Source organism: Macaca thibetana, chromosome 9, assembly GCF_024542745.1.
Source record: "Macaca thibetana thibetana isolate TM-01 chromosome 9, ASM2454274v1, whole genome shotgun sequence".
Lineage (NCBI taxonomy): Eukaryota > Metazoa > Chordata > Mammalia > Primates > Cercopithecidae > Macaca > Macaca thibetana.
The window spans coordinates 173739-197751 of record NC_065586.1 but is presented as its reverse complement, the minus strand read 5'-3'; the positions used below and the strand labels follow the sequence as shown (position 1 = coordinate 197751).

The 24013-nt window shown below is 36.5% G+C and overlaps 1 protein-coding gene across 26 annotated transcripts in view; it reads right to left on the bottom strand.

Annotated features, from left to right (window-relative positions):
* Positions 1 to 24013, bottom strand: part of ZMYND11 (zinc finger MYND-type containing 11) — a 118901-nt gene that overhangs the window by 42034 nt on the left and 52854 nt on the right. For 21 of the 26 annotated variants that reach the window (XM_050805162.1, XM_050805170.1, XM_050805174.1 and 18 more), the window contains one exon: positions 3359 to 3518. In XM_050805162.1, the coding sequence (XP_050661119.1) occupies positions 3359 to 3518 (160 nt within the window). Of the gene's footprint in view, positions 1 to 3358; positions 3519 to 14220; positions 14316 to 22679; positions 22796 to 24013 lie in introns of all 26 variants that reach the window. The other 5 variants (XM_050805175.1, XM_050805177.1, XM_050805186.1 and 2 more) reach the window with 3 other exon arrangements.

Below are 24013 nucleotides of genomic sequence, written 5' to 3'. Positions count from 1 at the left end.
TGTCGTGTTCCTTTCTTGATGGATAAATAACAACATACATCTTTCAATTTAAAAAGTTAAGTTTTTAGAGACATCAAGGTGATTCATCCTATATACAAGGTGGTAAAACTATAAAGCATGGGCCCCAGACTCAAACGCTGGCATGCAGGACAATCATTAGCGCACAGAACACCAAGTGTAAACTAGAAAAGATGGCCCTTCTACAAGACACTCTTGTTGTATGTTCGTTTATTAGAACAAATGCACTGTTGAATAAATAGGCAAATACACAATGTCTGTGATGTGGATGGGGCTTCCTAAATTGCACAGTTCACATCTGGCACCCCAATCTGCAATGGCCTCCACACACTGGCCATACATTAAAAAAAGTACACAAAGCTGGTCAGGACAAGATACATGTGCTGTGCCTAGTGGGAAACAATTACATGTCCTCCTAGAGTGTCATCAGGGCATGAAAACTGTGGCACATGGACAGCTGCTGAGCAGCCAAGTGGGACCCCAGCCAAGGTAACAAAATACACATATAATTTGTCTCATTATTTTAGAGTTACACTTTAAATAAAGATCCAGTGTTCTCATGGAAAACCTCTTTACAAGTCTTGTGTTTGAGAATACAGGTTGAAAAGTAAAAAGACCCTATTTAGAATTTTTGTATGATTAGTAGGAAACTAATGTGCTTTTACTATATTACACACAGGCATTTTTTTGTTGTAAGCATATTTATTCATTGGTCAAATACCTGCTTTGAGTACCTGGTTATATAATTTATGTAGATAATCTCCTTTAATCCTTCAAACAATCAAATGAAATAGATCTTAATATGCCCATATGACGGCTGAGGGCTGAGGATCAGAAGCTAAGAAATTTCCTCAAGGTTGCATAACTAAATAAAGGCTTGAATTGGATCTGAAACCCCTGTTTGTTTGTGACATATGAGATCTTACCTCTTTCTAATAAACTACATTACCTCTGAATTTTAAATATTTACATATTTTATAAACCAGGCACAATTTTGATATATTCAGTTGTGCTTAAATTATACAGCCATATTTAGAATAAAAATGTTTGTGAGAAAGAACCAGAATTAAACCTGCATACTATATGTTTGGTTTACATATAATATTTCATCTAGACAGAAGAAAAAAGGATGATTCTATAAATATATGCAAGAACAACATATAAAAATAAAAATTAGAACATAGGACCTAATATAGTGGTAAAAATATAACGTGCTCATTAACGACTTGTTGAATTAAACAAAAAAAGTTCAACTTGGGGAGGAAGAAAGCATATGGAAAAGTACCAATCTAAACAGGAAAGAGAAATAAAATCGCTTTTCTGAAAAAATGTACATATGATCCATAAACCAAAATCCTATAGATTAAGTTGCACTTACTGTTAGTTAATTACTATACAAATCTTGGAAATTATCAGTATAGTCTTCTATACTGTCTATAAATTCCTAAGTGTTTTAAGATTAGAAATTTTACATTATCTGGATTATTCTGAGTATATAATAAGGTATCAACAATTAATGGCCTTCCTTTAAATACCTGAGGCAACAGATTGATACCACTTGACATTATTTTTATTATGTTTTGGCACCCTAAGTTTCTTCACTGGCAGCAAAGCTTTACTTTTCTGTAAGGAAACTCAATAGAAAAACTGTTCTTATATAAAGATTTCCACTTAACTTTTCAAGAATACTTCCAGTGCACAAATGAAATTACACCAGTGAAAGTAAAGATTTTTTCTTCCATGTTTTCTGTTGCTGGAAAATGTGAATTTTCTTTCCTGAAGCTTTGAAGGTGCAGATTAAATTGACAAAAACAAAGTTAAAAAAGTGAACAGCTTTTCTAAGTTCATAACTTATCAGAGCTGTTGCTGTAAACCACCTCCCCACAGGCACTGTGCTAGTTAGTTTACTGCTGTCAGGCTTCACACGTTAGTATGTTTGTTGGCTCATCTGCTGTAGAGCCAGAAAAGAAAATAAACTCAAACTTTTTGGAAGATTTTTCCACAAAGAACCAATTATAAGATTCTATGTCATTTTTATAATTTTAGATTTTAGAGAATTTATGATAAAACACTCTCAAAGTATTCAATTACTAAATCTATCCCTTTCAAAAAGTAAGTCTATAAAAAGATAGATTTTTGAAAGAGGTTGAAAGGGGTATGTCTATCTCTATCTACAGATAGATTTTTTTTTCTTTTTAAGAGACAGGGTCTTGGTCTGCCGCCCAGGCTACAGTACAGTAGTGGCATGACCATAGCTCACTGCAGTCCTCAACTCCTGGGCTCAAGTGATCCTCCCAACTCAGCCTCCTGGGCATCTGGTACTACAGGCACGTGACACCACATCCAGCTAATTTTTAATTTTTTTTGGTAGAGATGGGGTTGTGTATTTTATTTTATTCTATTTTATTTTATTTTATTTTTTGTAGAGATGGGGACTATGTTGCCCAGGCTGGTGTGTAACTCCTGGGCTCAAGTGACCCTCCTGCTTTAGCCTTCCAAGTGCGAGGACTATAGCATGAGCCACCTGGCCACAGCTGCTACATTTGAAACCTATCATCTTAAACGATGTTCCCTTGTAAAAATTAAGACATTTTTAATCAAGGTATTAGAAATAGCAAAATAAAATAAGGTAAGAAGATAGAAATATTACACATGAAATCAATCTTTACATAAGAAAAAAATGTACTTCAAGATGTGCCTCTCAGTTTAAAGGTACATAATGGAAGGAATTAGAAGATTAAAATATCAACATTTAAAAGAGGAGTCAAAGTGAGAACTAGGTAAAAATGTAAAGAGAATTAATGTTCTGTCTTTCCTGTTTGATTTCTGTTCCAGTACACAAAACCTGCAATTGTCATTAGTCAATGTAGGCACTGGCCAGGGGAACTTAACGTTTGGAACCTGTACTCTGCCACAAAATCCCTACTGAAGCCTGCCTTCATCCCACCTGAACCGAGACTGTTTCCCTAGGAAGACAGTTCATCTCCTTCTATCTGTGTAGATGGCATCAATATTATCTGGCATGGAAAATTTTTTTGCTAATATTTATTGAAGAAAACAGGAATGCCATGAAGTGTGGGTACATCAAAAGAGCTTTGGTTTGCTTTATTTTTTAGATTCAAGGTAATATATAGAGAAGTAGGTTCTTTGTAAAAGCAAGTCATCTCCTAAATAATTAGTAAGGAAAGTAACCATATTACCAATGTAGAGCCTTAATGTTGATAAAAATGTTAAAATGAAATATTAAACTTCTGAAGATGATTTTCTATAGGTTATATCTAAATAATGTTTAAAAGCTAAAAGTTCACATCTCTATGTTTATCAAACAAAATGTACTTACAATCTCATCTCCTGGCAACCAATATCCTTCTTGTTCAATACCAGCTTTTGAACCTTTGCAGCCCACTGTTAGAGTTTCGACAATAAGACCATCTTTCACAGCTAAGCTCAGCTGACGGGTGGTCTCTTTAGGATGCATACCGTGGACTCGAGACATATACCTAACACAAAGGAAAAACACATTTAAAAATCTTTCAGTACTGAAAACTAAAAATGAATGAAAATAAGAAAATGGAGGTAATTTCTTTCATTATGACTTGTATTTATGAGAGTCCTGTTGAGATAAAGAACAAGATAAAGAACACGATAAACAGAAAAGGAAAAGTCTTCAATACTCAACTCTTCTAATTATCATGCTATTTTAAACTCAAATTCTATTCTGTAATGATTAGACCAAGATATGTTCAAAATAGTTCCAAATCAGCAAATATAAATCACTTAAGAGATTGTAGTCAAACATCCCATTTAGTTTTAGCCTCTGGAGCAATTACCACTAACTTCTACTCTACAGATTCTACATTTAGAATTTTATAATCCCCAACCATAGGACTTTAGAATTACAAACATATTTTGTAATACTTTTACTCAAAATTTAGGAAATGACACCAGAGAAAATTTAGAAATTACATGAGAGCTTGTAAACATATAAGGAAAACATGGATGCATGTTGTGATCAATCAAGCAAAAATGTGATTTTCAGTGAAACATATTTTGAGTCACTGAAGCACGCAAACATTCCCTGATTTATAGTTACAAAATATTTTTTAAAAACAAAAAAGTGAAATATTTCCAACACGCCCTGGATCACAGAGAATAATATTGCAGATTCCCTTATTGTAGATTCCCTTATTGTAGATTGAATGTAGATTCACCAATTACATTCAACTGATGTTAATACTTGGCATATCTGCTTTGTATCTTTTCTGTTTAATACAGAAATAAGTTTTATAAAGTTGGATTTGTGCCATTTTCCATTCTCCTCCAAACCTCAACACTGATTGCTCTCTCTTTATACACACACAAACACACACATATCAATGTCAATGTATCTATCTGCATCTCCAGTGAACCACTAAACTTCAAAGAGATCTTTGGATATCCAGATAAAAAACATAGCATGAGCTAAATCAGACTGGCCTCAGACTTCTCCAGAGAAACATTCCATGCTAGAAGTCAGGGGAGTAATGCCTCGTAAGTCCTCAAGGAAATAAAGGTGACAAAACCAGTATGTTTGGATTAGCTCCCACCTTCTTCCTTCCCCGCCTCATTGCTACAGACGTTGCCATTGTCAGGGCCAGCGTTCTGTGGTCCGATCATAATTCCCACCTCTCTTTCTGTCTTAGTCCTTCGATTAACTGCATTGACAAAAAAGCAATGTTGAAGGGGAAAATGTGCTAATGTCCTTGACGCTCACAGTGCAGAGTCAGGAATAACTATCTCAGGGACTGAGTGCACTATCCAAATATATAAACATCACCCTTAAAACAAAAAACATTTCTAAGCTACCTGAAGAAACCCATAGAAAATGTATTACGTAGTGATAAAACAAAATGATAAAAACAGAAGGCATATTATGTATGAGAAGACCAAAACCAGACATGTTTCTCTTTTTAATAAATACAAATGGGCTAAACTCAACAATTTAAAAATAGTGACTCAGAAAGAGTGTAAACAAATGGGCAAAGGCATATCATAAAAATGCTATCTAAATGAAGCAGGGGTCAAGATGGAAATGTATAGGATTTGGAAAACAAGGCAAAAATCATTCTTAAAAAAGACAAACAGAGCATAGTTATAATGCAAACAACTATAGGAAATAAAAGAAATATTGACAGAAATATAAAATTGTGAGATTTTAATTCACTTCTCTCAGTTCACACACAAAAAAAATCAACTGGACAAAAAACTAAGTATGGCTATAGAAGAACTAACTAATAAGACAGAGCTATTGATTTATTATTTTTGAGATGTAATCTCACTCTGTTGTCCAGGCTGGAGCACAGTGGCATGATCTCAGCTCACTGCAACCTCTGCCTCCTGGGTTCAAGTGATTCTCCTGCCTCAGCCTCCCAAACTGGGACTACAGGTGCTGGCCAATTTTTGTATTTTTAGTAGAGATGGGGTTTCACCATGTTGGTCAGGCTAGTCTTGAACTCCTGACCTCAGCTGATCTGCCCATCTCGGCCTCCCAAAGTGCTGGGATTACAGGCATGAGCCACTGCGCCCAGCCTGATTTTTTATTTATTGATTATTTATCTAGTTGATTTATTCTGAAACAAACAAACAAAAAAACACCTTAAGACGGGTATATTGATTTATCCTGACACCAAAACAATACCTTTAACAGGTCCAGAAGACATACATAACTGACCACAAAATCACCACAAAGATGACTTGAAGAGATTCCAAAAGTGATACACGCCATTGTTAATCATGGTGAAATTAAATCAGATATTAATACAAAACCAGAAAACCCTCATAAACAACCACTGAGTCAAAAAAAAGTTACTGAAAAATTACAGAAGATCTAAATGAAAAGCTAAAGCAATTCTGTTAAAAAAGAAAATTTGTAGAATCCAGGAACTCCGTTTTTTTTTTTTTTTTTTTTTTGATACAGGGTCTCACTCTGCCACCCAGGCTGGAGTACAATAGCACAATCATGGCTCACTGCAGCCTTGACCTCCTGTGCTCAAGTGCTCCTCCCACCTCAGCCTCCTGAGAAGCTGGGACTACAAGCCACACACCATCACACCTGGGTAACTTTTTAATTTTTTGTAGAGACAGGGTCTCACTATGTTGCCCAGGCTGGTCTCAAACTCCCAGCCTCAAGTGATCCTCCCACCTCAGCCTCTCAAAGTGCTAGGATTACAGGCATAAGCTACCATGCCTGGCCCAAGAACTCCTTCTTTAGGGAAAAATAAAAGAGTTATCATTACCTAATCTAATCAATAATGAAGACACAAAGCACAAACATACACAAAAAATGCTACAGGGAGACACCTATATATAAAAAGGAAATTAAAATACAAGCAACTACTTTGTTCAGTTCTGTGCAAAAATATAAACACTATGATTTTATAAGAAAATATAAATGACCAAAACCTGAACACAGAATAAAACAGAACCTTTAAAAGGTCAATTTCCAAAGAAATAAATAGAGGAAGTTTGCAAAGAGCTTACCCAGAAAAACATCAGCTACGGACATATTCATAAGTTACTTCTGTGAAACTTATAATGACCAGGTAACTCCAATGAGACTCAAACTCTTCCAGTGCACAATCATAGGAAAGCAAGGAATTTAGCATGTAATAAGAAAACCCCACAAAATAGCATAGACAAAGAAAATCAGTGACCCATAGAAATACTGATATAAAAATCCTACATAAAATATTTGAATATAATCTAATATTGTATATAAATATTAATATATTCAAATGTCAAAATAATATACTAATTCTAGGAACTGAAGATTTAATATGAAGAAATGTAAAAATATGATTTACTACATTAACAGGTCAAAAATAAATTATCATGAAGATTTTGATACATGTTGAAAGGCATTTAGTAAAATTCAACACCTAGCCCCTAACAAAACAAGAATGAGTAAATACTTCCTTAACTTAATCAAGAATATTCAAAGATGTCTGTGGCTGTCACTTTTCCTTAACACTCTGAAAAGGTAATAACCAACATAATTGAAATCGTCATAAAAGTTGATAAGGAGTTTGCAAATCATGTATCTAGAAAACCCAAAAAAATCAGCTGATATGCTTTTTTAAGTAATTTTAATTAACTATATAGTTCAATAAATTCTTTGGGTACAAACTGATTTACTAAGATTAAAAGCATTCATATACAGAAACCAAAAAGACAGATGACTGAAAAGAAGACCAAACCTCAATTATTTACAACAGTAAGAAAAATAAAATTTCCAGGAAGAAATAGAATGACAGAATTTGTGTACAGAAAATTCTGAAATGTTACTGATGCAAAAAAAAAAGATGAACAAATCGGAATTTTCATTACAATAAAAGTAGCATTTCACATTATTGGTGGAAAGACTGATTAATCAATGCAGGACATTGGGACAACTGGTTATCTAACCTGGGAAAGGAGATGGAGCCCTACCTTAGATTGTACCTATAAACTATAGATGGATCAGCTTTAAATATCGACAACAAAACCACACAATTGTTCAGCATGTGTGAAATAACACATATACAAGGAAGGAAATTCATTTTAGTATTGCTGGCAGCAAGAAACAATTAGAAATAATGTAAACATACATCTTAGGGGACTGGTTAAATAACTGATAATTGTACCAAGGATTATTATACAGTTTTCACAAGAAATGAAGCAATGTTATAGGTGTTAAGATAACATAAGCTCTATATTACATTTTTTAAAAAATCGTGGTATAAGACACTACTATTTCTCAAAACACTGTATAACTGATATGCACAAAAGAGTTCTAGAGCTTGATTCCTTCCACAAACTGCTAAGAGGGGCTCAGGGAACAAGGGATGAGAGAAGACTTTTTTCCACAGTATGCCCCTTGGAATTTCGTTTGCATCTATTAGCTAGACTATTTTAACTTTTAAAAAAGTAGCTACCATCTACCATTCCTCCAGCAACATACAAGTTTCCTGCTCCCACGTAAGCTTGCCAGCCTTAGGGAGATCCCCTCCTTCTTTTTCAGACTCATTATGGCTCTTCTTGGTCCCATATTCATCCACAGTGATTTTAAAGTTAGTTTGCCAAAATCCACAAAAATAGTTAAAGCTCCATAACCAATGTAAGAATATCCACTGACGAAATTGGCACATATGCTCATTTATTTATATATTTTTCTATGTCTTTAATATGGTTTTATAATTTTTATCCATAAGATTCTTACATATCTTTTGGGTTTTTCCTAGATATTTTAATGTTTCTTTTGAAAATGGAATTTTATTTTATATAGTATTTCCTGGTTGGTGGTTGCTGGTCTTTATTGGGCAATCTGCTTACCTCTCTGACTAGTTTCAGGTTTGTCTGTAAATTCTATTGGACTCGTTTCTTATCAAGCTGATTAGGACTTCTAGTAAAGTACACACCACAGGTAGTAATGGTGGGTATCCTTATCTTGTTTTGGATTTTGTAGGGGATTCTTATAATAGTTCACCATTAAACATGACTCTTGAGGATGCTTATTGGTAGACATATCTTATAAAATGATAAATATAAATGCAAATATGATGCTTGCTACAGAATTTTGGTGCATAACTTTTATTGAAGACATTTCTTTCCAGTTTGCTAAGTGTTTTTTTTTTAATGGCACTGCATTTTATTATTCCTTCATATATTTTTATCCACAGACTGTCACCACACAATGGGTTTTCTTAGCCACTAAGAAACAACCATAGAGCATGGATTAACACACAACACAAGAAAAGGTCTGCTTTGTTGTTAGTCATAGCATGTTGGGCTCAACTTTCTTAATTCAAAGTGAAATGAAGTCAGTTAAAATGATATATTCTGGTCATTTCGTTCTCTATCGCTGGTCTTTGAGGGACTAAAAAGATGTCTGCCGTGAAGAGCAGGTTGGAATCAGGGAGCCCTTTCATAGAGACAAAGGTCGGGAAAGGGTATGGCTGAAGGATTAGTGGCAACTGGAACACATGAATGACAACAATGCAAAACTAGGTGCTTCCTCCTATACTGATGCACCTTGAGAATATAACAAAGGAGTTAATAACTTTGTTTTCTGGATGGAAAGTTTTGAGTTTAGGTAAATTAGAATAAAGAAGAACTGATCTAGTATATATTAAAAGTGTCATCTAAGGGCTAAGAACATGTGTTCATTATTTATAACGGTTGTGTCAAGAAATACAAGCTCATAAAGTAATGTCTAAACTTGATGAATTTATTTTTTCCTGCTCACTCTATTCTTTAAATATATATATATAGTTATGTTCTTAAGAAATAAGTTTGAAGAGATTCACACCTATTTTTCTTCAAAAGTAAAGCAAAGGTTAGAACTGAGCCAGAACCCTGTGAATAACAGAGGAGCACTGGGGTCCTACTACGCATTACAGGCCAAGTATATTTGATAAGGCTTAAGATTTTCTAGAATTAATAATAAACTCTGAAGGTTGATTTATATGACACCTCAAATATAACAATGGTCAAATTCATTATTCATTTTCTTAGAACATCACTCAGGCAGGTTTGCATCATGTGAAAACACATTTGCTAGTATTCAGGTAAAGGATACTCTAGGTCTCTCGTTTTCTTGTAAACTGCTTAATCTGTAACGAGAACTTTTCTTCTTCCAATAAAGAGAGAACATAGCAATTTGGGTTTCAGATACACTGATAAGTGGCCTTCTAGTCCGCTATTCTAATTTCACTTAATACCATAAGTCACAAAATGGCATGTAAATGTCTAATATTTAAGTATACACTCAATTTCTCTGAACTTTTCAATAACTTCCTCATTTTCTCCCACCCCACTCCATTCCCACAACTTTCCACCATCTGGCGCCCCAGAGCGCTCCCCTCTCTCCCAGGGTGTGAGCTTCCATGGGTTGCTGAGCACTCAAGAGCCTCCAAGCCACAGGCCATAGAAGCCTACACTGTTTCCCCTCCCCAAGATTATTCTGAAAGTTCCAAGGCAAATATATACATATATATAAAATATATAGAATGTGTGTGTGTGTGTGTGTCTGTGTATTTCATGGTAACAGCCACTGATTTAACATTTTTACAAAAGTAAGGAATCTCATGAGTCATAATTTGCAGAAAGTAATCACCTATCTTTAAGCCTTCTAACAATGATTCAATCTCAGAAACTTCTGCCATCTCATTTGAAATATATTGGAAAACGAGCACAATAAAAACAGTATAAAAACAGCCACAACCAGTGGAAGAACAAATCACCACAGAATGCAGTGATGTGCTTTCTGTCAACGAAAAACATAACAAATGCCTGTGATGTCTTCTCGTCCCTCATAAACGGTTCACACCACTGTGGAGTCTAGAGGCCGTTTACAATGTTGATGGTATCATAAATTTATTTTAAGTGTATTCTAGGTAATCTGGATAAATACCTTAAGACTTAGGACTGCCCCCCCAATTTCAGTACCTTATGGCCCCCTACTGGCTCAGTGTACTAGCTCAGGGGGCTGAAAACATCAGAATCATAAAATTTGACACAGAAATTTAAATGAATATTGATCTAGTATCTTGATGTCAAAAGACTTTATGAGTATAAAAGCTATGGAAGTATAACAGGAGGAGATCCAAAATACCTGACTAGATTAGAAATGTTGAATTTCTTTTTTTTTTTTTTTTTTTTTTTTTTTTGAGACGGAGTCCGGCTCTGTCGTCCAGGCTGGAGTGCAGTGGCCGGATCTCAGCTCACTGCAAGCTCCGCCTCCCGGGTTTAGGCCATTCTCCTGCCTCAGCCTCCGGAGTAGCTGGGACTACAGGCGCCCGCCACCTCGCCCGGCTAGTTTTTGTATTTTTTAGTAGAGACGGGGTTTCACCGTGTTAGCCAGGATGGTCTCGATCTTCTGACCTCGTGATCCGCCCGTCTCGGCCTCCCAAAGTGCTGGGACTACAGGCTTGAGCCACCGCGCCCGGCCTGAATTTCTTTACGACACAAACATCTGAAACTCATTTTTTCTTGCCTCTGAAGCAATTATCACTAATTTCCATTCTGTAAATTAAAAGAAAACAATAAAAAGGAAAAGCATTTATGGCAAATATGACAAAAAGTTTATATTCTAAAAATGTGAAACTAAAACAACAGGAAAACAATTTTTCCCTCTTAAATCAGCAAGATAATTAAAATAATTATTCTCAATGCTGGTAAAGAGGCATCAAGACAGTCACCCTCAACACATCGCTATTGAAAGCACTTTCTAGAAAGCAGTCCAGCATCACACACCAACAACCTTACAGATAACCCTATCACTTGACAGCCATTCCATTTCTAAGTAAATGACTTGAGATGGAGCAAGACCTACGTATTAACAGAAAAACGTTTCCAGCCAGAAGTGGTGGCTCATGCCTGTAATCTCAGCACTTTGGGAGGCCAAGGTGAGGAGATCACTTGAGCTCAGCAGTTCAAGATCAGCCTGGGCAATACAGCAAGACCCTGTCTCTAAAAATATATACACAGACACACACACACACACACACACGAGCCAGGCATGGCAGCACATGTCTGTAGTCTCAGCTAACCCTAACTCAAACCCTCCTCTCCCTGCCAAAACCTCTGTTAGAGTGTTTTAGAAAAGGAAATGGTGTGTATTCATCATTCCTATGGGCCAGGGAAGTGGTGACCCTTTTAGAAAATCTGAGGTATTTTCTTAATTAGCCAGGCATGGTAGTGTACACCTGTAGTCTCAACTACTCAGGAGGCTGAGGTGGGAGGACTGCTTGAGCCCAGAAGGTCGAGGCTGCAGTGAGCTGTGATCACACCACTGCATTCCAGCCTGGATGACAGAACAAGACCTTGTCTCAAAAAAAAGAAAAAAATGTTCCCCACATCATAAAATTTTATAGTTAAAAAAAAGTAACTAAATGTTAATACTAGTAAAATAAGTTAAAGTATATCCACTTTATAGAATACTATGCAGTTAATAAAATTAATGTTCCAAAAAACAATGTTGTGGCAGGCCATGGTGGCTCAGGCCTACAATCCCAGCACTTCAGGAGGCTGAGACAGGAGGGTCACTTGAGCCCAGGATTTTGACACCAGCTGGGCAGCGTAGTAAGACCCCATCTCTATAAAAAAATTTTAAAAATTAGCCAACCATGGTGGCATGCACCTGTGGTCCCAGTTAAGGAGGAGGCTGGGCCGGGTGCGGTGGCTCAAGCCTGTAATCCCAGCACTTTGGGAGGCCGAGACGGGCGGATCACGAGGTCAGGAGATCAAGACCATCCTGGCTAACACAGTGAAACCCCGTCTCTACTAAAAAAAATACAAAAAAACTAGCTGGGCATGGTGGCGGCGCCTGCAGTCCCAGCTACTCCGGAGGCTGAGTCAGGAGAATGGCGTAAACCCGGGAGGCGGAGCTTGCAGTGAGCTGAGATCCGGCCACTGCACTCCAGGCTGGGCGACAGAGGGAGACTCCATCTCAAAAAAAAAAAAAAAAAAAAAAGAAGGAGGCTGACGCGGGAGCTCCACTTAAGCCCAGAAAGTCAAGGCTGCAAGAGAACTGTGATTGCACCACTGCATTTCTGCCTAGGCGACACTGTCTCCAAGAAAAACAACAATGGTGTGAGAAAATGCTCACAGTGTATATAAGAAGGATAAGATTTAAAATTATATATGCATATACATACTTACATGCATACAGAGAAAGAAAGAGAGAAAGAGACAGAGAGGGAGGGAGAGAGAGAAGGAGGGAGGGAGGGGAGGGGGGAGAGGGGGGGAGAGAGGGGGAGAGAGGGGGGGAGAGAGGGGGAGAGAGGGGGAGAGAGGGGGAGAGAGAGAGGGGGAGAGAGGGGGAGAGAGAGAGAGAGAGGGAGGGGGGGAGAGAGAGGGAGACAGGGAGAGAGGGAGAGAGGGAGACAGGGAGAGAGGGAGACAGGGAGAGAGGGAGAGAGGGAGAGAGGGGGGGGGGGGGGGGGGAGAGAGAGAGAGAGAGAGAGAGAGAGAGAGAGAGAGAGATAGTTCTGCTACCAAGAGTAATTTATTGGGTTGTTCAGATCAATCCTTCCATCGAAAACTAGAAAAACCAAAGAAAAGAATTCATTTAGGAGTATCTGCCAATTCTGGAAAAGGCAAGTGAGAGCTTTTGACAATCACATGGAGACAGGGAGACAAAAACTGTTATTCAGGCACACCAAGAAAGGGAGCCTCGGCAAGAACACACAGACTAGGTTGTGATACTGAAAGGCTATGCTTAAAGCAAACCTAGAAAGAGCTTGGTCCGCATACACACTAAAAGGCCAGTTTCAATCATGTCAATTCCTGATTTGATAAAGGTGATCTGAAATTGGTGGTCCACCAGACACCATGATCCTAGAGCCTGTGTCCCTCTAATCTGTATTTCAAGCAGATACATGGCACACAGTTAATAAAAACACTCACATGGGAGTGGAAAGAACATGCAATATGCAAGTACCTATTTGTTTGTAAAGTCCTAGGCTAGAGTGTAATAATCCTTCTTTTCAGTTCTGTCCCACTGTCTAAATACCATGCACAGAACTACTTATCATGGACCTCCAGTGACTGACTATCTAGGAAAAATGCTAACAAGGAGAGGTGAAATATTCTAGTTTTCATAACACTAAAATATGAACCCTTTTCATAATTTCTATTTAAGCAAAACTGTTGAGTCTTAATTTCCCTTATTTCTGAATTAAAAATAATTTACCGTATTTGCTGAATATAGATACACTGTAAAGATTTTATGGGGATTAACCAAAAAAGTCCTTCCTTTCAATTATATTTTTGTTAATAGTAAAGGTATTATACTTTTTCTTTAAAAATTTTTCTCCATTATGATTACCCCAAATGTTACACTGTAAATAATTACTTTTGATTTTGATCTCTATTTATTCAGTGACCATATTTAAACTGGTAAAGTAAAACATTTAGTTATTTTAAAGCTAGGTAGAGACCTAGGTACCCCTTCAAATAACAGGCAAAGTTTTCATTTGGGGAGCAAAGAACATTTTTACTATGACATATATAACTACTTATTTTATTAACATTGGTTCCATTTTATAAAAAGGAAATATTTTTAATTTAAAATTTCAATTTCGGTCATTATGAATTATATATTTTACAGCTTGCTTGAATCTTTTTACATTATTAAATTAGACCTATCCCCAAATTTTACCAACTTTTTAAAAACTTACTTACCAGTTTATAACAATGATACAACTAATGAAAATGACATATCTGTGTAATGATGCAAAAATCACCATAGGTTCAAGAATAATGTAGTTGTTTCACATCTGAAATTGAAATATATTGTAAGTTTGATAGTCAATTTCCTTTGTAGTTGGAAAAAAGTAAAAGTAACAGCAGAGTACTGTTTTGGCATACTGTTTATTATATAACAATAACATTTCAATTAAAATTGCCTCTGAAATCTCAACCATGACTTCTCAAGACATAGGACTACACTCTGCCACCTGACACGAGCTTTGTAACTATTAGAAAATGGTTAGCTTTCTGAAAACCCTAAAGATTTCTTTCTGGTTTTAGTACTACTAGAAATAGCCATGCTTTACCTAGGCAACTGATTTGCTTCATGGACATTACTAAAATGTTGAGGCTTCTCCTTTCCGTTAGCTACTAGAAAATGGAAAGCCAAATCTGCAACCCATCCTCGGCAGGCTGTTGGGCTTTATAGAGGTATAGAAGTCTTTCTTATATCATATTAGCCTTACTTGTGGCTCTATTTCATATACTAAACTTCGTTTTCCTTTTCCTCATCCTGCTCATCCCCTTCTGATATATATAACCTTACTCTATTCTATATCTTTTTTCTAATTGCCCCCAAAATATATTTGAAACAAAAGAACTTGCAATGAAATATACCGTGTATACGTATTGATACACATACATGAATACAATGTGCACGGGGGCACACACATGAACTAAAAGCACTCCACCTTCCACTCTTTCTTCATGACGAAAAGGGGACTGTGCTTCCAGGACTGCTACGTTTACATGTTGCACTGGCAGAACTATTAATAGTTCCCCTTTTACTCTTACCCCAGTTTCAGACATTCTCTTCCCTTTTTCTCTGTTTCCCAGCAGTTGAAAATATGAATTCATCAATGTCTTACAATGAAACAGGATGTTTCAAATTTTTATATTAAAATTGAATTCCACTATTTGAAATATATTATACTTTTCTTCTTAATATTAATTTACTAGCCCCAAACTAAATCTAACCTTATTTGTACAATGCTTCTTAGTATATTAGTACACAATCTATATAAACACAACTCTAAGACAAAATTTCAATGATTACCAAATTTTATGATGTATAACCTACTAATTTTGTTGATGGATTTTCCTTCAAAATAAGTTAAAAATTATAATATGTCTTTTCAGATCATACACATCTTAAAAACCTCCATTTTCATTTTTAACTCAATTATAAAAAATGGTCATAATAAAATTATATACTTTATCCAGTTTGTTGGAGAAAAATAATTAAAAGCTAAATAACTAGGTTTTCTCTTTCAGTTCCATATAAAATTCCTCTTGATAACCCTAAATAGAATTCTACTTACAACAATACTTAGCAGAAAAAATTTTCCATAGTATTACCAGAAATGTTTAGAAGCGAACAGCATGTGAATAATGTAATTTCCATGTAACTAAGATATCCTTTGCATTTTGATAATCTGGCACACACAGTCTTCAGTAGAAGAACAGAGAAACAGCCAAAAAGAAACAGTTGACTTAAATTATGATAATTATTGCTGAAATGAAATGAATTACCTAAAACAGTGGAGTGGGTCATCAATAGACCGGAATGTGACCAAGATACACATATCGGGGAACAGTACACCAGTGGTGAGCCAATGCCGAGCACTTCATCCTTCTCAGTTACATGCCCCACCTTCCTGACCCTTCTGTGTCATCTGTTTTCCCCAGCAAACTTCCATGCCTCCCATTTACTTCTTCTTGGTTTAAATTTTTCAATTCAGAAATTACACGTATAAGAAATTATTTTAAAATACGTGTAGTGTGAAGAACAAGACAAACACCAGTTAAATCACCTTCTATGTTAGGAAAGAAAGCGGAAACCGACTCTGACAAAAGCTCCTAGAATGTGCCCATCCTGGTGGCACTCACCCCCAAAGCTGGTTACCACTGTCCTGAATTTTGTGTTCACCATTTCCCCTTTTGTGTCTTTATACTGTTGGCCCCTATGTATACCTATCCCTTAAAAACATGCTGTTCAGTGTTGTCTGTTTTTGAAGTTTACAGAAATGGAATCATACTGCATGTATTCTTTTGTAATTTGATTACTTTCTTAATATTATGTATTTGAAATTAACCCATATTGATGTGTGAGGCTATAGTTTATTTTTACTGTAGTATAATAGTCTGTTATAGAAATATACGACTATCCATTCTACTGCCAATGATCACTATTATGGTGGCACTAGCCTGATTTTTTTTCACAACTTGAACATTATTTTTATTTTTTATAGTTAATGTTTTAATTTTAAACACGTATTTATCAAGTCTTTGCTCATTATTCATTCTTATATTTCAGAACTTTCACTTGAGATCATTTTTCTCTGCCTGATGTTAGCCAGTGAGAACTTCTCTTCTCTCAGATTGTATTTGTCTACAAAAGTCTTTATTTGAATCTCCTCCTTGAAAGGTAAAAAAATCTAGGCTGAGAGTTACTGTCTCTTGACACACATTGAAGCTACTATTTCACAGTCATTTGGATTCCAGTACTGCAGTTCAGAAGTCAATTTGTGAGTCTAACTACCACATCTGTGTACATGATGTCTCTTAAAAAAATCTACTGGCTACACTTAAGATTTACTCTTTCCCCATAGTAAATACTGCAGTTTTTACAATACGGCTAAATGTGGATATCATTTTAAATTTGGTCTGCAATGGGCTTCCTGGATTGAGTATTAGTACCTTTCAATAATTTCAGCAACTTTTTAGCCAGTATCTCTATAAATGTTGATTGTTCCTCATTTCCTCCATTACATCCCTCCAGAACTCTAGATATGCAGGTCTGTGAGTGACCTTGTATCTGGAATATATAGAGAGCTCTGTAACACTTCAGTAATACTGAAATAAAGTAACTCCATAAAAAAAATGGGCAAAGGATTTGAATACTATGTAAAAGAATTTACAACTGGTCAACAAGCACATTAAAATATGCTTATATCAGGGAAATGCAAATTTCAACCACCACGAGATGCTAGTATAAATCAGGGATTGACTCGAACTTCTAAAAACTGACAATACCAGGTGTTGGAGAGAATGTGGAAAATTCGGAATTCTCATACACTGCAGTTGGAAATGTAAAATAGTCACTTTGGATAATAGTTTTGCCATTTCTAATAAAGTTAAACATACACTTATCACATAACCTAGCAATTCCACTCCTAGGTAGTTCTCAACACATATGCCTACACCTGTACATGAAAGGATATTGTAGCTTTTGCCATAATTGCCTCCTAATGAAAACACCAACCAGGCATGGTGGCTCACACCTGTAGTCCCAGCACTTTAGGAGGCTGAGGTGGGTAGATCGCCTGAGGCCCAGGAGTTCGAGATCAGCCTAGGCAACATGGAGAAACCCCAACTCTACCAGAAAAAAAAAAAATTAGCCGGGCATGGTGGCATACACTTGTAGTCCCACCTACTCAAGAGGCTGAATTGGGAGGACTGCTTAAGCCCAGGAGGTTGAGGCTGTAGTGAGTCGAGATTGTGCCACTGCACTCCATCCTGGTTAACAGGTGAGACCCTATCTCCCTTTTAAAAAACCACCTCAAATATTCCTCCAGTAGATTAACAAATGTTTAAAATTGTGGTATATCCACACAATGAAATACTACTGAGCAAAGAAAACAAACGAACTACCAATATACGTAGCAAACAGATCACAAAACGTGCTGATCAAGAAAAGCTGATCATGGAAAATAATATATTTCCATTCATATAAAATTCTAAAACAGGCGAAGCTAATCACAGTGACCGTAGGCAAATCAATGATGGAAGGGAGCAGAAGGCAGTACAAAGGAAAACAAAGAACTTTTGGGGTGATAAAAACTTCCTATAATCTTAATTGAGATAGTGGTTACCCAGGGCATTAGTTTACAGAGGAAGGAAAGAAAATGACTTCAAGAAAACACAGCTGGTTAACAGCAGAGTTATTAGTCTGGTTTTATTAAAGATTCCAAGCTTTTTGTTAGAATGACTAGCTACAGGAAAAAAGCCTACGTTCACCTAGCACTCGACAAATACCGTTGCAGACTGTTGAGTGACTGTCACATGCCAGTCACTAAGTTCTAGGTGTTTGGGATACCCCATACCCAAACAAGATCCTTACTCCATACAGAGGTTGCAGGGGCACAGGGCACACAAATAATGGTACTGCTAATAAATAATTTAACTATATGGAATGCTGTAAGGGCCCCTAAAACATCTCCCAAAAGAGTTTTTGATTTTCAAGTTTAAATCCTAAAGAAAAAGGCAGACTGACTATGGAGTGAAACATAAAAAGGTAAAGTAGATCCTTACCTACCACCTAAAAAGGGAACTACAGATGGATTGCAGACCTATCTGAGAATGATAAAACTATACAATTAGTAAAAGAAAATGTAGGGAATATTCTGTGGCCTTCTTAAGGAGAAGGACTTCTTAAAAGAAAATTTCAAAAGGATAAAACATTAGGCAGAAGAGATTGAATATGATCATTTCAAAATTTGAAATTTCTGCTCAAGAAATAAAACTATGGAAAAAGGTAAATAAACAGATGACAGAATGAGAAAAGATGTTTGCAAAGCATAAAACCTATAAGGGAATTAATATTTAGAATAAAGAACACCTGTAAATCAACAGAAAAAGATAGTAATTTCCCAGTGGAAAACAGGCAGAGAATAACAGGGACCCACAGAAAAGGAAACCCAAAACCTTGTAAGAACACCAAGAGCTGCCTAAACTCATGAACAGATAAAGAAATGCAAGTTCAAACATCCAAGTGACAAAACGTGGGCAAATGAACAGCATTAAGCAAATGGAGATATGCAGGAAAATAAAACTCCTTGTGCACAGCACTACCCAGCGTGAAGATGGAGGTGGCCCTTCTCAAGAGCTCAGTCAGATTAGGCACCTATGTGCCTACCCTGAAATCAGGGAGGAATTTCTGCTTCCGGACAGACAGACCAACAAGTTCCTTGTAGTGTCATCTGTGGTACTGAAAAGTAGGGCAAGGCATAGTAATTTATGGTGGAAGGAAACTGAAGACATCCTAAGTGTCCATGGCAAGGAAATAATTCAAAACATGGGGAAAAAACAAGGAGATATGTAGCACAATGAAAAACTTGAAAACATCCAAGTTATTCTAGACCGTAACACTGGCAGCATGATGGTCAGAAGGCAGGCAATACTACAGGGCTGCAGTAGCAGCTAAATGATATCATGGATACAAAATGGAGTCCAGTACCTCACATTTAATACTTTACACTTTACCCCCTCGAAGCTCTCGCCTCATTCTTTTTGTGTATGACTGGAATATGTAGTGCTGCTACAAGAATTTAACAGATGGCACATGGAGGCATCGTGAAAGCAGAGTGGAAAAGCATGGCCTGCAAATCACACAGATCCAGGTACAGACGCCGGTTCTGCAACTGACTAGTTGTGTAACTTTGGACAAGTCACTTACCCTCACTGCATCTCGATTTACTTATCTATGAAATTAGTAAAGTCAACCCCATGCTGTTGTTTTGAGGGTAAATAAGATAATGTAAGTCATATAACAAATATTCATTCATCTTGTTTCTCCTCCTTCCCAGCTCATACTACAGTGTGGTCTCACCAGATGAAACACTGTGCGTTGTGCAACCACTACAAATAATAACTTATGGTGGCCAAGCAACGACATGGAAAAAGGTTGAATGCTGCTGAGACAACAACCACAAATAGGAAAATGAAAGGGGAAAAGAAAATCAAAATGAGTATCTGATTTGAATTCTGATAGAGAAATTATAGAGGGTTATTTTTCTGTTTTCTATTTTCCAAGTATCTTGTAATATGTTTATGTTACTTTTAGAAATAAAACAAAATAATTCATGGCAAACAAATATTTCAAAATTGCATGGAACAAAGAGCAATACACTTCAAAACCTAAAATAGCATTGTTATGGCTCCTTCATCAATGGAGTCATTTTAATATTTCAGAACACATTCTGAAGCACTAGGTTCTTCCTAATTCTAACACGTAACCTGGGATAAATAATTTACCCTGATAGCCTCACATTCCCTACCCATAAGGTGGGGCTAACTTAAACTTCACAGTTGTTGTGAGGATGAAATGAGACAACATGTTAGTTCCATGTAGATGATCATGTTTTGAAAACTTCAAAGTTTGCAAAGATATAAATACAAATCCATTAAAATACCAGAAGGAAACATTTAATGGTTAAGAGCTTGGACTCCAATATCAGAGAGACCGGTATTAAAATTTTAGTTCTGCCACTGACTTTGGGCCATCCATTTTACCTTCCTAAGCTTTATCTTTTCAGCAAAATGAGACTCATGACAACATACCTCACAGAGTTGTTGTGAAAATTAAATAATTATATAAAGTCAGTGCTTTTCACAAAATGACTAATGTTATCAATTATTATAACCCTCCTTCAAACCACTTCTACAGTTTACACAGCTGAATATTATTACTAAAGTCCCAATTACTGTGCCTCACACTAAGCTACAAAGAGAGAAAATATATATACTCTACCCTCAAGGTGCTCACCATCGAAAGGATGCAGAATGCTCTTCAAAGATCCTAAGAGACTAATAAATAATAAAATCAAATAGTGTATATATATTACTTTTAGATATATATGTGTATATATACACATATATGTACACACACACAATATAATATATAATATATATGTATGCATGTATGTGTGTGTGTGTATATATGTGTGTGTGTATATATATTACTAAGGAAACAAAGAGAAAGGAAAATGGGTCTGAATAAGGAATGTCTCAAAAATCTCAAAGGAGATTTGAGTTGGATCCTAAAAGAATGGGTATGATTTTGCCCACTGATGAAGGAAAAACACAAAATGAAGAATCCATAAAGTACTCAGGCAATTGAGAACAGTCTCATTAGATGGAACACTGAGTAGGGAGACACTGGGTATGAAAAAAAGAAAGAAAAGTCAGGGTCTCACTGTAAAGAGCTTTGTACAAATGCCTTGCTCAGGTATTTGGACTTTATCAATAATGAGGAAATCAAAACAGAATTTTAAGACCACAATCAGACCTAAAATTTAGAAAAATAACTGATAGAATTAGGTTGACTTAAAGGTGTCAGGAGATAACACCTGAAGGAGGAGTCTGGGAAGGGCGTCCCAGGCGGAGCATGGGAAACACAGATCTGAGGGCCTGCGAGAGCCCAGCCAGTGCATAAGGAGAGTGGGGAGTTGCAGGAGGGTGTGCAGAAGAGGGAGGCCAAGACAGCAACACCTTTGCACAGGAATGTGGACTTCACGGGCAGCAGAAAAACGTTTGCAACAGTGGACCTATTGGTCCATTATCCTGATGATGTTTTTGAAAAGCATCTCTAACACCAACGATGGGAAGAAACAGAGACTAGCAAAGCTGGGGACTGGAAAAACAGGCAAGGAAGTCATAAGGATGAAAACCCAGGCCAGAACAGAGAAGAACAGATAGACTGGAGTCAATCCAGCCGCGGTAGAAAAAAATGACTGTTTTACTTTTACCATTTCTACATTCAAAAAATATTTGCTATTCCCCTCTCGCTACAGGATAAAAATTTCAATGCTAGCATTAAAGATCCTGCTGGTCTAACTCTTTCTGCCTTTTTATCCACTTTTCTTTAAGCCCTACAGTCCCCCTCTGCTTGATCCAGATAGTCTATGCTCTGACTCGCCTCTCTACCTTGTCGAATCCCATCCAACTATCAAGACCTAACTATTTCTGTACCCTTCACGACGCATCCCAAGCATTCTCACAGTGACTGTCCCCTCAAATAAGGCCTATAGTGTTGTAAACTGATAGACTCCAATCTGTGCTACTGACCCCCTTCTATTATTTTGTACTACTGTCTTATACTTTTATGTACCTTGTATGTCTCCTTCATAGACACACAAAGAAATGTGAAATACATGAAAACAGCTAGACAACAACCCAAGGCGAGGTGAATGTCCTAAGAATTTGGCATCCTGAAAAAAACTCACTGTGGACTATACTTATTCAGAATCAGTTACTTCTTCTGTAAGGCCATTATTGTATGAAGTACAATAAAATAACAACAGTATACCTGCCAATCTGGTTTCATAATAAGATATGTAAGAAACACTAAATCAATATAGATGGAAATGAGAATACAACGAGCAATTCTGTGGAGAATCCTTGGGATTACATGAACAGTATAATACGAATCAATCGTTTTTTAAATGAACTTATTTCCAAAGAAGTAACTTAGGCAATGGCTATTCTCTTCCTCTCCAATAATTCCAGTGAAGGAACAGAAATTGACAGTGAGACATAGCAAAATTTAACTTAAGAAATAATGTGTACCTAGTTGAAACTTCAAACGCAACCTACACACGAAGAGGACTTACAGTTTGGGTTTATGTATATCTGTAGCGACAGGAAGAACTCCAGGAGAACTCAGAAATTTCAATGCCAAATATGTCACAAGAGGTCAGAGGTCACATTTTCTAACTGGGGTTTGACCCTAAAGTAAGCAATACAAGTAATTAATTGATGCCCTAATCTGAAATATTCACTTGAATGGGACTAGTCTACCAATCCAATGTTAGTTTAATCATACTAGTCACAGTGTAATCACCACTAGAAACACAAAATTAAAGTTGCCCAAGACAGGAAGGAAACATATAGGTCAAATACTTCAATTGCTTTTTCTAGTAGTCCATAATAAACAAGCTAACCTCCCTCAATCACACAGTCTAGCCAACAATGCCAGTAGAGACTAGTATAAAATCTGTACTTATTTCAAAAGTATGTCTTTAAACTGTCTTACTTAAAATTATTATAAACCTCTAAAGCCAAGTCATAATAGTCCAAATCAGACGTGAGTAATTTGTTTGGATTAAAGAAGAAAAGGAAGTGATATATGTAACTTGTTTTTAATGGATATTAAAATAGACATGGCATCTAGAGAAATAACATGACAATGAGTTATGAATCATACTGGGAAATTATTTTTTTTGAGACAGGGTCTCACTCTGTTGCCCAGGCTGGAGCACAGTGGCACAATCATGGCTCACTGTAACCTCAACCTTCCAGGCTCAAGCCATCCTCCCTCCTCAGCCTCCCGAGTAGCTGGGACTACAGGCGTACACCACCACACCCGGCTAATTTTGTATTTTTTGTAGAGATGGGGTCTCACTGCACTACCCAGGTTGGTCTTGAAGCTCCTGCGCTCAAGGGATCCATCCGCCTCAGCCTCCCAAAGTAGTGGGATTATAAGCGTGAGCCACAGCACATGGCCTCATATTGGGAAAGTCAGTAATTAAAAGTTTAAATGTCACTTCTGTTACTGATTTTGTTGTTACATGGTTCTTCATCCTTTACTTCTTGATGTATAATGTGTAAAACGAGGGCTAACATCTTAGGCATAAAAATATTTTATAAATATTTAATATTACTGTTAAATAACTTTTAAAAGTTTATTATGATACCTATTCAAATTACACAAAACTGATAAATTCACATGTGCTAGCTATAATTCAGCATTTACAGACATTTAAACTGAAAAGAGAAGCTACTATTGCCTATGCTTATCTTCACACGTAACCCTCAACTTACTACTGCATTTTCTTCTTTATGATAAAATGACTAATTTGTTTCCATTTTATAATGCTTAAACATCACAAATATCCTCCAGTTTCTAAAAATGTAAAATGTTTTCGCTGACAGGCCAAAATTTATT